The sequence below is a fragment of the Strix uralensis genome, chromosome 4, assembly GCF_047716275.1.
Source record: "Strix uralensis isolate ZFMK-TIS-50842 chromosome 4, bStrUra1, whole genome shotgun sequence".
NCBI classification, from domain to species: domain Eukaryota; kingdom Metazoa; phylum Chordata; class Aves; order Strigiformes; family Strigidae; genus Strix; species Strix uralensis.
This window is the reverse complement of record NC_133975.1, coordinates 27684151-27700123: the sequence shown is the minus strand read 5'-3', so window position 1 is coordinate 27700123 and position 15973 is coordinate 27684151. Positions and strand designations below refer to the sequence as shown.

Below are 15973 nucleotides of genomic sequence, written 5' to 3'. Positions count from 1 at the left end.
GTATTTACTATATGTACAAGTGACAGTGTAGTAAAACAGTGTTGTGTTTATTGCATAGATGGCTTCTATTCAAACAGTTCTCATTAATGAAGTACGAGAATATTTTTAAAGTGTGAACTGGAACCAAAGACTCCACAGAAGCCAGTCAAGTCCAGAATACTGCCAGTTTACTCAAGGGTTCTGCTAAAAGAAGATTGGAAGCTACTGAATTCATCTCAAGTGGAATCTATTTTAAAACCAAATAACTTCTAAGTATTAATTTGGTTAGAAAAATACTCTTTTTTTCCTTTCTGCAGGAGTAGAGTCCTTTACTCCCACTAATGATACTTCTGAGCTAGATTTAAGCTCAATCTGTGAATGAGATACTAGACTAACATTTTATAGAAAAATTGTGAGAACTTCTGGCTTTAGTTCAGTCCATGAAGAAGGTAGGATTTAAAAAAAAAAATCTTCCCAGGATTCTTATTTTTACATCTTTATTTGAGGTGCCTTTAAAAAAAAAGATAAGCCCTGAGGAACTCAGAGTTGAGGATCTAGGAGGCTGCATAGTCTCAAGCATTTTCACTGTCCTCCATACCCAAAACTAGATGGATTTTTGTTTCATGACTAAATTCCTAGACCTTTCTAAAAAGTGTCTTCTAACTTGCTACTATAATTATAATGTGACACTTTTTTAGTATGTTTAGAATAGTAATCTATTTGGTTTAATACATTTTAGATGAATGAGTACAGGTCACTGATGTGCCATTTGTAAGGTTTTAAAAATGGATTCTCACCAGTTGTCAAATCCAGGTCCCAATCCAGGTCAATGCATCTGATGCATCTCTCTGTTTCTAAAGTCACATGCATAAAATCTTTGATTTCACTGTTGTGACATTGCATGGTTTAGTAGACAGCAAGGGGAATAGGCCATTTTCATTTTTTCCTGTCGGTCTAGCCCAATGCAATTTATTGTTAGTCTTTTATGTCTTGGTGCTAAGTGGGATCTGCTGACATCTGATGGCCAGGAATAGTCATGGAACACTTGTCCTTGTCAGGCAGGTGCCCCCACCTACACAAAATTTTCCTTGGCTCTCTCCAGTCAGTGTTTGTGGTAGTGGTGGTTTTGCTTTCTTCTTGCATTGAGTGAAAACTTTAAAAGAGCTGGGATATTGTCATGACTTGGAAGTGTCCAGTCTGACTTCTTCTATTTTGTGGGTATGGAAAGGACTTCCAGGGTCTGTTTCACTTCATACAGAAGATGTTGAGGTTTTCTGAGTACCTTCCTGCCTGCTCTTCACTGAAACCATACGGTAGAACATGTCTCTCTAATTTGCATAACATAATTGAGTCTTTCAGAAGATGACTTTTGTTTCTAAGGAACTAGTCTGGATCATTTACCAAATCACTGTAGAATCTAAGAATTTGTTCATACTCTCCTGTTTTAGTTCTGCAAATGTTATATGGAGGACAAGATGTTAGATACATCATTATATGGCAGATTGCCTTGTCTACTAGAAGAGTAGTGTTCCTTTTTTTTTTTTTTTTTTTAAATGTTGTGGGCTGTTTTCTTGATTTTTGGAAAGGTTGCAGGTAGTGTAGTCTTTCCCTGCACACAAATAGTAGGCTTTCTGGCAGCATCAGATTTATTGTGTTTGGGCAGAATTGCAACGTATGTGCAGAAACATAATCAAGGGGAAGAGCAGTGAGCTGCAAAGCTCTGAAATGGAGGGTGACTGGGCAGCCTTTCCTGCTGATAACAGTAAACTCAATCTTCTCCTCAGTTACCTCTGTGAGTGGATGGTAGGCAGGTTATATTGTCCCCCTGGGTTGCTCCAGAGTGACAAAGTTGAGTGGTCCTGCAAGAGGCAATGATGTTTCCGCCAAATGTTTTTGTTCTATTTTGCATTTCTAGTATTTGCTGCCCAATAGTCAGTTTCTCCTTAAGTGTCTTTGTTGCTTTCTCTTTACATAAACAAAATCAATTCATGTTCTTTCAGATATTTTTAACCATTCTGCTGTTAATGCTTACAGACTTAAACCATCTGTCAGTGTCTAGGCGAATATAAAACTGAGGCTGCTGCTACTGTACGAAGTGTCCTTTTTAAAATTATCTCATCCACTCATTTTTCTTTTATGTCATTCGTTTCTACCATTTGCTCTTTGCAACTTGAAGTGTACAGTTTGGTGTGTGTGGGAAGACAGGGAAAAGGTTTAGGGTTTTTTGTGTATATCAGCTAAAACAATAAAGTTCTGATGACTAAATACTACAGAGATACCTAAAGGCATATCAGATACTGTTTTTCTTTCTGTTACATTTACGTTGCCTCAGGACATAGTTAATTCCTGCTGTACTTAGTTGAAACTGAATGGGAGAATTTAGCTGCTAATTTAAAGGCTCTGTGTGTGTGTGTGTGTGTGTGTGTATATGTGTGTGTGTGTATACACAGCTGATGCTAACTTTATTAATTTCTCACTTGCACAGCTGAGTTTTACAGACCATATTCCAAACAAAACAATTTGCTTATTTTTTGAAATCTGATGTTGCCTGCTGGTTATATCATGCAGGAGTATTTGGCTGACTGACAGCTGTACTTTTTTTCCTGTGAAAGTTGACCACTTCACAGAATCACAGAATCGTCTAGGTTGGAAAAGACCTTGAAGATCATTCAGACCAACCATCAACCCAACATTAACAGTTCCCAACTACACCATATGCCTCAGCGCTATGTTGACCCTACTCTTAAACACCTCCAGGAATGGGGACTCCACCACCTCCCTGGGCAGCCCATTCCAACGCCTAACAACCTGTTCTGTAAAGAAATACTTCCTAATATCCAGTCTAAACCTTCCCTGGTGCGACTTGAGGCCATTCCCACTTGTCCTATGGCTTATTACTTGGTTAAAGAGACTCATCCCCAGTTCTCTGCAACCTCCTTTCAGGTAGCTGTAGAGGGCGATGAGGTCTCCCCTCAGCCTCCTCTTCTCCAGACTAAACAACCCCAGTTCCCTCAGCTGCTCCTCATACAACATGTGCTCCAGACCCTGCACCAGCTTCGTTGCCCTTCTCTGGACACGCTCGAGTAATTCAAATGTCCTTTATGTAGTGAGGGTCCCAAAACTGAACACAGTAATCGAGGTGCAGCCTCACCAGTGCCGAGTACAGGGGTAAGATCACTTCCCTGTCCCTGCTGGCCACGCTATTTCTGATACAAGCCAGGATACCATTGGCCTTCTTGGCTACCTGGGCACACTGCTGGCTCATGTTCAGCCGGCTGTCAATCAACACCCCCTGGTCCCTCTCTGACTGGCAGCTCTCCAGCCACTCCTCCCCAAGCCTGTAGCGCTGCTGGGGGTTGTTGTGGCCAAAGTGCAGCACCCGGCATTTGGCCTTATTGAAACTCATACCGTTGGCCTTAGCCCATCGCTCCAGCCTGTCCAGGTCTCTCTGCAGAGCCTCCCTACCCTCGAGCAGATCAACACTCCCACCCAGCTTGGTGTCATCTGCAAACTTACTGAGGGTGCACTTGATCCCCTCATCTAGATCATCAATAAAGATGTTAAACGGGAGTGGCCCCAAAACTGAGCCCTGGGGGACACCACTCGTGACCGGCTGCCAACCGGATTTAACTCCGTTCACCACCACTCTTTGGGCCCGGCCATCCAGCCAATTTTTTACCCAGCGAAGCGTGTGCCCATCCAAGCCATGAGCAGCCAGTTTTGCCAGGAGAATGCTGTGGGAAACGGTGTCAAAGGCCTTATTAAAGTCAAGGTAGACAACATCCACAGCCTTTTCCTCATCCAATAAGCAGGTTGCCCTGTCATAGAAGAAGATCAGGTTTGTCAAGCAGGACCTGCCTTTCATAAACCCATTCTGACTGGGCCTGATCCTCTGGTTGTCCGCACATGTTATATGATGGTACTCAGGATGAGCTGCTCTTTCAGCTTCCTGGGCACCGAAGTCAAGCTGACAGGACTGTAATTTCCTGGATCAGCCTTCCAACCCTTCTTATAGATGGGCGTCACATTGGGCAATTTCCAATCTGTCAGAACCTCCTCCCTGGTTAGCCAGGACTGCTGGTAAATGATGGAAAGCGGCTTGGCGAGCACCCCAGCCAGCTCCTTCAGCACCCTTGGGTGTATCCCATCCGGTCCCATAGAGTTGTGTATGTCTATGTGATGCAGTAGGTCACTATCTCCTCCTGGAATGCAGGGGGGTCATTCTCCCAGAGTCTGTCTTCTGACTGAGGAGGCTGGATTTCCCTCAATACGACTAGCCTTGCTATTAAAGACTGAGGCAAAGAAGGCATTAAGCACCTCAGCCTTTTCCTCATCACTTGTTACCATGTTTCCTCCTGCGTCTAGCAGGGGATGGAGGCTCTCCCTGGTCTTTCTTTTGCTACTGACATACTTATAGAAACATTTCTTGTTGTCCTTGATTGCTGAAGCCAGATTAATTTCTGGCTGGGCTTTAGACTTCCTGATTTCCACCCTGCATAGCCTCACAGCCTCTTTATAATCACTGTAAGTGGCTAGCCCCTTCTTCCAAAAGCCATAAACTCTCCTTTTCTCCCTGAATTGCAGCCAAAGCTCCCTGTTCAGCCAGGGTGGTCTTCTCTGTCACCAGCTTCTCTTACAGCACCTGGGGACTGCCTGCTCCTGAGCCATTAAGACTTCCTTCTTGAAGAGTACCCAGCCTTCCTGGACCCCTGTACCCTTCAGGACCATCTCCCAAGGGATCCTGTCAAGCAGGTGCCCAAACAAGATAAAGTCAGCCCTTTGGAAGTCCAGGATGTCAGTTCTGCTGCCCCCTCTTCTGGCCTCTCTAAGAGTATAGAGAACTCTATTATTTCATGATCGCTGTGCCCTAGTCGGCCTCCAACCGCCACATGATCCACCAGTCCTTCTCTGTTCACAAAGAGGAGATCCAGCAGGGCACCTTCTCTGGTCGGTTCACTCACCAGCTGCGTCAGGAAGTTATCTCCCTCGCATTCCAGGAATCTCCAGGATTGGTCCCACTCTGCTATGTTGTATTTTCAGCAGATGTCTGGGAAGTTAAAGTCTCCCACAAGAACAAGGGCAAGTGATCATGAGATTTCTCCTAAATGCCTACAGAATATTTCATCCGCCTCTCTGTCCTGGATGGGTGGCCTATAGTAGACTCCTACTACAACATCTGCCCTGTTGGCCTTCCCCCTGATTCTAACGCAAAGACGCTCCACCCTGACTTCACTACACTTGTACTCAAAGCAATCGTAACAGTCCCTGACATACAGTACCACCCCACCACCTCTCCTTCCTTGTCTATCCCTCCTAAAGAGCTTGTAGCCATCAGTTGGCACACTCCAGTCATGGGAGACATCCCACCATGTTTCTGTAATAGCCACTTGATGCATAGTAAAATATTTAGTGTGTTTTCCCTTAACCTTTAATTTTCATTATGTCTTAGTTTCTTTACACAGTGAGATATCTGACATCTCCGGGAATGGTTATCTTGTGGATGGAAACTTTATATATCAATATCAACAAATATACTTATCAAAATAATACTTTCAATTCAAGAACCAAGTGCTTCCTTTCTTGGAGTGAAATTCCAAGACGCGGAAGATGTTAGCAGAAGACGTTATTCATGGACAGCGTGTGTTTTCCATATATGCTTCAGAAGTGCTAGCAAAATTTATGACATGCAATGCTAGATTATCAGCTGTTTCCAATGATTGTCACCTAGCATAGCTCAGAAAGCAACTGACATCAAACTTTTCAAGCTGAAGGAGACTCTCCCTGTGGGCAAATAAACACCTGCTTTGGTCAAGATGTTTTGTCTTCCCATTCATCAAAGGTTATTTATCTGTGAGATCAGCCATCTTTTGGAAAGGAGAATCTGCTGATAATCTGTGAAAATCTAGTAGAAAAATAGTAACTTAGTCTTCGCAAAGTGATAAGGTGGCCTTTTAAGAGCTGCTAGCTCAGAGTCATACCGGCATTCTATTAGTAATAAATCCCTTAAGTAGCTTGACTTATTTTTCTTTCAATTTACAAGATTGTTTCTGATTGTATTTCAAAGGCATGAATTCTGTAGCTCTATTCAAAAAGCTTAATCTAAACCATTTAATTCTGTTTTAAATTAATTTTCCAAATCATGTTCGTGCTAAGGAAGAACTAAGTTCGTTACTCTTAAACACTGTGTTCAAACTAGTAGTCTCCTAAGCTTTTTGTAGCTAAGATGAGTTTGATTATACCTTGAAAACGCTGGTGGTTAGTAGCTGCATCAAAAGGTTTCTCACAGCTGTATTAAAACTGAGAGACATCATGGCCTGATTAGGGTTTTGTGGATTTTTCTTTGTATGTTTCTCTTCTGTTTTTTGCTGTTGCTGAAGTCTGCAGGCACTTAGTGGAAGTGAAGTCATATGCTTACACAGTTATTGTTTGACTTCAGATCTGTACGTGACACTTGTATGAGGAATGGTTCCATGATTTTTGCTCTCAGTTGCAGGAAAGGGCAAAGTTATGGTACACAAATGGACCACTTCCTTATATAAGGAACGTGTTTAGTTAGTGATTGCTTATGAGAGGAAATTTTAGTACAACACAGTTAGCCTGGAACTAGGTGTGACTTTACTGATGATCATAACTATGCAAGTAATCCATAGTCCTGTTTAAAATGTTTTTTAAATCTGTTTATTGAACTGATGAGTGGGAGGGGGTAATACATGTGATTTTTATCTTGTGTGAAAGCTTTATCATGTCAATGGAAGTCTTTAACCACTGTGCATTTTTAATTTAGAAAAGGCATAAAGCTGATAATGCAGTGAACAAGAAACAAACTCAAGGTAGGAAATTTTTAAAAACCTATTAATTGTGGTTTGGGGGGGTTGCTTTTTGAATTTTTTGCAAATGGTGGAAATGTAATCTGAACTATTGATAAGAAATTTCCCACTCAATTACCTATGCAGATTACTTCCAAATTTGGAATCTAAACAGTTGAAATAAGTTTGCAGTCACGTTAGTCCCACAAAATGGCATATGTTCTAGATTAAGTTCATGAGGTTGCTAAGAAACTTTAAAATTTACTCATTTAACACAGGTGATGCTGTAGCTCTTTAAAAGATCGTAATCACCACTATATTTAGTAGGCCTAGATTGTGATGAAAAGTTTATACATTTCTAAGCACACAAATTATAATTTTATTCAACCAGCAAATCTTGAATAATTAGATTTTGGAAAACTCTAGAATTGGAAGGAGAAGTCAGAAAAGGGAATGTTTGATGCTGCTTCAAAACTGGATAAAGATGAATGGAGTTTTTTGCTTTTGTTTTTTTGTTTTTTCTTAATATGAGATCAATTTAATGGTTTGATTAGAGATAATGAGCTATTTAGCCAGTGTACCCAACCCAAAATTTTGGAATATGATGATTATTTTAAAAAAATAATAAAAGAAGAAGTGTTAAATCAGAGGATTATTTTAGCTCAGAAAATGAGGGAGATGTTAGCTAATATGCCCTAAACACGCTTGTCAGGTAGGAAATCCAAAGTTTAAGTTCTGGCTTTGCTGCTCTTTAACTTTTCATGTTATGTGTTCTGAGCTAGGCCTCTCTATCCAGAGCTGATCCTGGTTTTATAAACAGTAGTAGGAATGAGTGTCATGTGAATTTGATTGCAGAAAGTATGAAAAATACCACAAAGAGGAGAATCTTGCATGGAATCTTATTTAAATAGATAACAAAGTTAACCTTAAGTTTTTTAGGGAGGGTTGTAGTCATTGACTAAAGATAATCAGAATTGTTTATCACTGCTAACCACTGGAAATGTCTCTAATTTAAAAACATAAATTTTAAAGCCTACCTAAATTGTACTTTATAAATCTTAAAGTTTACTGTAAAACTTATGGGAGATGGGGGGGAAGATAACTTACAAAACTACTGAGCATGTAGTTCAGTAGGAGGTATGGAGAGATTAGGACAGGGAAACTATTGACTGAAAGCACTGGGAATAGACGTCTTCAGAGAACAGGCCTGGAGAAACAGATAACCTCTTATCTATACATAAAAAACAAAGGAAAGCTTAATGTAAACATCCACAATTCTTTCATCAAGCATTCCTAGCTTTTGAGTTTGCAACCAACAGTTTTAGGTGGCAGTGAATCTTGAAGTGCCTTTTCAATATTTTTTTTTTATCCAGAATGTACAAAGTTTTAAATCAGTAAAAGACTTTTCTCCTTGCTTATCTCTCATTAGGCTCTTTTGTGACTGTTCCTAAAATTCCTCAATGTCTGATGCATGCAAAATTACATCTTGGAAGTTGAAAGTGTATTGAGGATACATAAAATATTGCTAGCCCTGAGAAAGAAGTTTCTTAAGCTAATGCAAGATTCATATGAGTACAACATCCATCCTAGTGTACTGCCAAAGCAATACTTAAATGTATTGTCAAAGCAATAAATAAAAAGTTAATCAGTATGGTACTCTTACTTTGTTTTCACGTATTCAGCAGTTCTGTAACCCTGAAAAGTAGCAATGTGCATAGTACATTACATAGCCATCTCCACCTTTTGTTGTCTTTTAAACATATGCAATTGTTAATGAAATGACATGTGGATGTATAGATTCTGTATATAAGTTTCCCTTCATCTGTCTGTTCCTTGAAGACCATCTATCTCAGTTAACCTTCAGTCATTTACTTTCTGAAGTTCCGTTACTATTAAAAAAAAACTTTTAAAGAGGATTTTAATTTATTAAGCTGCATTAGTGATGTGTTTTGTTACCTCAGGCTGCATACATATATATATACACATATATATATGCATACATATGTACGTATATATACATATATAGCAGGACACAGTCTGACATGATGAAATGTGCATTTCTGCAGTGCAGTGAAGTAGTCTTCTGTAGGGAAGGTGAAGCATGCTTTTGAAAGTTGGTTGTTAGAGACAGCTGAAAAATGGGAGATACAAATGTGAAGGCCAGGCTGCAGAAGACTTTATGACACAAGTTCTCTAACCAATATATAAAAAGTGCATAGCAACACCACTTCTTTTTTTCTTCTCATAAGAAAATGGATTTAATCGACTGTCAGTGTGTGCTAATTGTGCTTAAAAGCTTACTGGATCAAGCTAGGGTTAGAGTACTCTTGAGATTTCAGGTATCTCAGCATGTTTTCATGAGTCTGACTTCATGCGTTTGTGAGCTGATTTTAACCAGCTAAACCAGCAGGAAACAAATCCAGAAAGAAAAACTGACAGTTTCCTTGCATTTGGTGGGTTAAACTGGCTCATCAAAGGGTCCAACAAACAGCAGAGACAGCATGCATTAAGCAGTGAGGGCACACACCTTTGCATGGGGTGAGGGCAGAACAGGACCTTCCTTTTGCAGGGGCAATGTTATGTTAGGTCAGCTTGACTGCATGTGAAACAGCCTTAAGATTTCAGCAGTGCAAGTGCTTCTGCAGCCAGCACTACTTAAGAAGCCCCTGCCCACCTCTGGCAGCTTATTTACATTTTAAGAAGCCCCTGCCCACCTCTGGCAGCTTATTTACATTTCAGACCTGCAGAACTCCACTGTCAGTTATTCTACTATAGCTGTTTGTGAAATCTAGTCATCTGGATTGATGCAAGGTGTATTTTTAATCCTCCTCAGTCCTGTCATCTGATTGATACCATGGGCCCACAAACAGTACTGCTGATACAAGGGGATGGAAGTAGGTAGTTGGTGGTACAGTTATCAAATGTCTTGGGTTCCTTAGGACAGTATTACAACCAGTCCTCACTCTGGATCTGTAGTTTTCCTAGTGAAGGGAAATGGTTTGTCAGAATAGATTTTGTGTAATGATTAACTGCTTAGTGAGACAATCATTAAAATATCTTGCTTACTGTCTGAAAGGGGGTCTGCTCCGTTTACTATTGCCCTGAGCATATCAGCACTAATCTGGGGGAAGGAAGGGTAAGAGAATTTATCTCTTCCTAAAGATTTATTAACCATGCTGGATAACAACTCTCAGAAATCATTGAGAGATACAAGAAGAGGGGTCGGTCTGGACAGAACCTCAAGAAAGACTTAGATGTACAGGCCATATGTATTCCCAGATTTTGATCCACTTTTTTGAAATCAAGACCTGCTTGCATAAAAATTAGATCCTGATCAGATACTTAAATAAGCATCCTGACAGTTTGAAAGCTGGGAGACACAGTGAAAGAGAACATTCTCTTGGAGTTAGTTGAGTACTGATACATGGCAGTATGTTTTAATTTCATTTTCTTTTTGGACATCTGCATGGTTTGAGCCCAGAGGGCAACCAAGCACCACACAGCCGTTCACTCACCCCTTCTTCCCCCAGCGCTGGGAAGGACAAAATGAAGCCTTTTGTCTCTGGTATCGAGATAAGGGCAGGAAGGGGTGGCTCACCCATTATGATTATGGGCGAAAGACAGACTTGTTAGGTGAAAAAAAAAAAAAAAAAGAACATAACTTTAATTCAAACACTAACAACAGCAACACTTACCAGACAGAGTAGGACATCATAATGTGTTACCACATCTTAAAAACACCTCCCCCCAACCCTCCCTTCTTCCCGGGCTCAGCTTTGCTCCCAATCTCTCTACCTCCTCCCGCAGGGGGCAGGGGATGGGGAGCACTGTCAGTTTGCTGCTTCTTTCTCCGTGGAGCTGGGGCACTCTGCACATTCTTCCCCTACTCCACTTGGTTCCTCTCTCATGGGAGACAGTACTCCATGAACTTTCTCCGGTGTGAGTTCTTCCAGCATTGGTCACCCCTTCATGTTGCAGTCCTCCCAGCACCAAACTACAACAGCAGGGACTACTTCTCCCCTCAGAGTCCTGGCCTCCTGTAAGCACAGCTGCCTGCTCTGGTGTGGGATCCTCCACAGGCTGCAGGCGAATCTCTGCTCCATCGGTGACCTCCATGGGTGACAGGCGGGGTGGCCCTGCCATCTCACCATGGGATACAGGGTGGTGTCTCTGCTCTGGTGCACCTCCCACTGACCTCGGTGTTCGCATAGGTGTCCTTCTCAAAGCTTGTCCTCAACGTCCCAACCCCTTCTCAGGTTCCTCTTCTTAAATACATTATTGCAGAGGCACAGCTGCTGTTGCTAATTGGCTTGTCCTTGCCCAGAGGTGGGTCCAACTTTGAGCCAGGGGAGCTTTGAGAAGCTTCTCACAGGGGGCCGCTGCTGTAGCCCCTTCCCCCGCTACCAAAAAGTCCACCACACAAACCCAGCACAACATCAATCTTCAATAGCTTTGTAACTGATGCTAATAAAAAAAGTCACCTTTACTATTTTCTGAAAACACAATCTTGGCAATTAACTGACAAACAAAGCATGTTTTTAGTATCATAGTAGCAATACTTTCTAGAGTAGTGGAGCATGCTTGCTATATTAATTGCTATTGCCAGGGAAAATCTATACTAAATCTTACGCTAAATAGCATGGGTTGATTTGGGGGATTTCCATTGTATTTATGGAGAAGATGACTGCAATCATCCTAAAGTTCTCTGAGATGCCAATAACAGTAAGAACAGCTGAATCCTAAGCAGCCTGCTAGTGTCTTTCTATGAATCTTTTTTGTATGAACCTCATCAGTATTTGAAGTGATAAAAAACAATCTTGAATTTATTCATAACTTTTTGACTTCGGAACTTTTTATTCCAATTACTAATTTGTTTTAGAAAGCACCACATTATCATATAATCTGTATCAGATTTATTTGATTCTCAAACCCTGTAAAATGTTCTGATTGACTTTGTAATAAGATATGGTACAAAAACTTACACAGAATATGTGCTGTATAATTGAAATGCTTGACCTGAATTTATAGAAACAAGGCATGCTGTAAAATATTGTGTAAATGCGCTGTGTCTGTATGGCTTTTCATAAGGAATCTAACACATACTTGTATACTGCAGTTAGATTGTACAACTGCAAAATTTTTTCTTCTTTTTTTCAGTACTACGAAATGGTGCATGGGAGATTGTCCACTGGGAAAAGGTGTGTGTTTATGTTGGTGATTTTTAGAGCATAACACAGACTTAATATCTGCTTTATTTCTTCAAATAATTGTCATTAATAGGAAGTAACTGGTATAATGGGAAATGTATAATCTTTTGTATTTTATTTTTTGTTTGTTAATACATGTCTCAGAATGTAATTTTAAGTCAAGTCAGTTTTGATTACATGAGTCAGGCAAAACTGCCGTTAAATGGTGGGCTTTAAGTTTAGTGAAAGATAACTCGAATAATATCATTGACTTAAGAGTGTTTGCATATGGCAAAATTATACAGTCCCTTAATATTATTTGGTGTGCCAGGGCAGAAGCTTCTTTCTGGAAACTGTTTACTTTGTGTATTTGCCGAACTTCTTCGGCTTAAACCATGAGAACTGTAAAGACAGGTATGCAGGAGTTAAGAAGGGACTGTTAAAGGTAACTTTCAAGGACTAAATGTTATGCTGTCTATTTAGTGCCTTAGTTCTATTGGTTTCCATACCTGAAAGCTGGAACAAAATTTGACCCACAGTAATTTGGAGGCAAGGTTCAGATGAAATTGTTTTACACGTTTGGAGAAGCAAGGATAAGGTATATAGTGTGATGCAGCAGAACTGTGATCTTAGGGGAGATTAATTTCTTTAACTCAACTTCAGTCTTCCAATAAAATATTTTACAGTAACCAGCAAAAGTAAAGAACTGCATAGAGAAGGTCAGGATTAGGCCTATTAAAGAATAGATTTCCAAAGAATTCCAGTGACCTTTGAGTACCTAATACCTGTAGGTTCTCCAAGTGTGTGAGTTTCTAACAGTCTCTCTAGCAAATTCAGCAGGTAAATATTTACTGTGCTTAAAACAAAGGGATAACATATTTTGTTTGAGACCATTAACCAATTCCCAGTTTTCTTTCAGGTAGATGTTGGAGATATAGTTATAATAAAAGGCAAAGAGTATATACCTGCTGACACTGTACTGCTCTCATCAAGGTAGAGATGCCCACTGATGCTTATAGTGTAGAGGCTGGTTTCTCTACCCTGCATTTATTTATTTATTTATTTGTGATTGCTCCAAGGAAATAAGGAATAAACAAAAATGCTGCTGTTCTGAAGTGTATTCTTTTGTTCATTTGGACATTTATCATTTCAGGCACTGTTTCTTTAAACTGTGACAATTACAGTTTTAAAATTGTACTGGCATTCAATTTACTCCTAAGAAAAACTTAGTATGTTATTTTGTTGTTGGATATAATAAAAAAAGTCTGATTCTCTGTCTAAAAATTGAACCTCAACTGCCATATTTAACAGGTTGGCTTTTTGATATGTACCTAACAAATTGCATCCTATAAATAAATTTAAATTGATACATTACAGGGAACAGAAATGTTTTTTAGTGGATATAGTCACTAGTTTAATAGTTGAATCAGGAAAAAAAAAGTGAACATGAGATGTGAGCCATCAAATTAGCACTGTCTTTGAGCTGAACATTCACTTTATTCCCTAATACATATATATTATGAATAATTTCAGCACTGAAAGCAATACTTAATTTATAGCATGTAATGCTGTGACTCTTTTTACATGGACAATCAGAGGTTGTTTATCATCATTTCCTTGGACAGTTTTATTTAAGAAATCCACATATCATGTGGAAGATGCACATTTTTCAACATCTATTTCATCAGGTCAGTAAATATATTCTAAGAATTTTTTTAACTTAAGATTATTAAATATGATTAAATTTATTTATATTTATTACTGGATATTTACAATGCAATTTCCATATTTTTTTCTGGCACAAGAGGACACAATATTGTAATGTGTATGTTCCCACTGAAGTTAACAAATCCACTCATACATACACTTAATAACGTTAGGATTTTAAGCGTTTCTGTCACAGACTGTGGTGTAGACTAGTACATTGTTTATTCCATCTTCTATTGTAGCTCAAAATTAAGTGTAGCTGTTTCTAAAACACTTCCATTAAATTATTATCAAATGTAAAGTAGTTGCTGGATAATACTGTAAATTTTCCCCACAGTCTGTCTTCAGTACTAATGTTTGTCATAACTTCAGATATTGTATTGAGTATCATCTGTAAACCTTTTACTTCTGCACTTCGAGAACCATTTATAAATTTTATTGGTGCTTCTCCACCAAGATCTTCACAGGCAATACACCATGCAGTAAGAACGTTTGTTCTATTGACCTGATAATAGCTTGTCATGCTAACTCTAGTGTTTTGCAAGTGAAACAGATTACATCCTCTCAGAGCAGCTTCTTTATAATCTTCCTAAGCTCTTAAATTTGAGTCTTTGCCTAGATGTCTTCACTGTTTTGCCCTTTTGAATTTGGAGGATGCTTGCGACACAGTGTTCTCCAGTTCCAGTATACACACAGAAAAATACTGATTGCCTGCAAAGCCTGTACTCCAAGCCTTGTCCCCCCTGAAGGAATCATGTGTTGATAAATTGAAATAGTAGCTAGCTACTACTGGACTTGTCAGATCTGTTACCTCTTTGTTTAACCTCACTTTATGGCCCTTGTCAGAACACACCATCCTAAGTATGACCATTATTCACCTTGAATTTCCTTCTAGGCGGTTTTCTTCTAGGATCAGGCTTGCAAAGGGGACTCTTTGAATCGTGATTGCTTTTCTGGGCCCAGTTCTGGCATTTCTTCCAGCTAAAACTTCCTTCTAGTTATATTACTAGGGTCCTGTTGCAGCCCTACTTCCAGGAGAGAACCCTGTGCTACGACATTACCTCTTAATTCTGCCTTCATACTGGCATGTGTTCTCTGTCTCCACATCTCATCTCCACATGGCCATGCATCCTCCAGGAAGGCAATCTTGTCAGTTTTGCTTTCCCGGTGTTTATTGATGCCCAATTGCATTCTAGGTTCCAATAGAAATGCGAGCCTGTGGGTCTGGTTTTATTTCAAACTAATAATACTTGGTTATTTTTACCAGCAATAGCATTTTTTGGAGAATAAGATGATCTTAATTATTTTAGGAAACTATAATCTTTTACAGTGGAAGGCCACAAACCTCCAAGATTTAATTCCTTTTGGTTCTTGCTAGTTAAGTGTAAATTGAAATTTACAAAGCTGAAACAAAACACAAAATCATTTTCAGCATGTCTACATAGAGAGGTTCTTGTCACCTGACTTTTCAGAAAAGTTGGTGGAAAATCCCTTGTTGTGGCTTTTATTTTTTTAGTTAATGTATGGAGTTGCTAGAAACTTTGCCAGTGGAGAAATAAGCGTAAGAACTTTTTATTTTTAGTAGAATATCAATGTGTTCTGCAGCTTAAAATTGGTGCCCTACAGTAAAACAGTCCACTCAGGTAAAAATAAAAATATTCTAGATCTTTTCTTCCTGACCTGATTAAAATAGATTTTGAAAAAATTGTCATCAGACATTTTAATTAACATGAATTGTTTGTATAATAATTTCAAACTCTGTCTTTTTGTCTTTGTCCATTTGTTTGTTTGGTTTTTTTTTTTCCCTGTCACATATTTTTCTGTTCTAACCATTTTCAAACTGGGATGTGTAGGTGGCAGTAGGGGAAGTAGTGAAAGTGACCAATGGGGAACATCTCCCGGCTGATCTCATCAGTCTGTCATCAAGGTTAGAATAAACTAGTTGCACAGGATACGTGTACGTGGGTCCTCATATACCAAATATGAAGAACACCGTCGTGCTGATAATCTTGGCTTTGCTTTCACGTTTCTTCACCAGAACCCAGACATTTATAAAATTAGAAAGATTTCAGTTAATAAAAGTACAGATCATTAAAGCATAAATGCACAGTAACACTCCAAGAAATTAAAACTTGTTTTAGTCCTGTTTCTACACTATCTCCATGAAATTTTATCAGACAAGTTGTCATTGAATAAACACACACCAGGTTAAATATGTATTTAATTCCTTAGAGCAAATTAAAAAGAATATACATGTTTTATACCAACTCCCTATTTTCAGCAAAGAATATAGTT

General features: G+C 39.3%; 1 protein-coding gene across 5 annotated transcripts in view; it reads left to right on the top strand.

Annotated features, from left to right (window-relative positions):
• Nucleotides 1-15973, top strand: part of ATP8A1 (ATPase phospholipid transporting 8A1) — a 130109-nt gene that overhangs the window by 15564 nt on the left and 98572 nt on the right. For 2 of the 5 annotated variants that reach the window (XM_074866075.1, XM_074866073.1), the window contains exons 5-7: nucleotides 6764-6809; nucleotides 11943-11983; nucleotides 15532-15605. In XM_074866075.1, coding sequence (XP_074722176.1) covers nucleotides 6764-6809; nucleotides 11943-11983; nucleotides 15532-15605 — 161 coding nt within the window. Of the gene's footprint in view, nucleotides 1-6763; nucleotides 6810-11942; nucleotides 11984-12890; nucleotides 12965-15531; nucleotides 15606-15973 lie in introns of all 5 variants that reach the window. The other 3 variants (XM_074866076.1, XM_074866074.1, XM_074866077.1) reach the window with 2 other exon arrangements.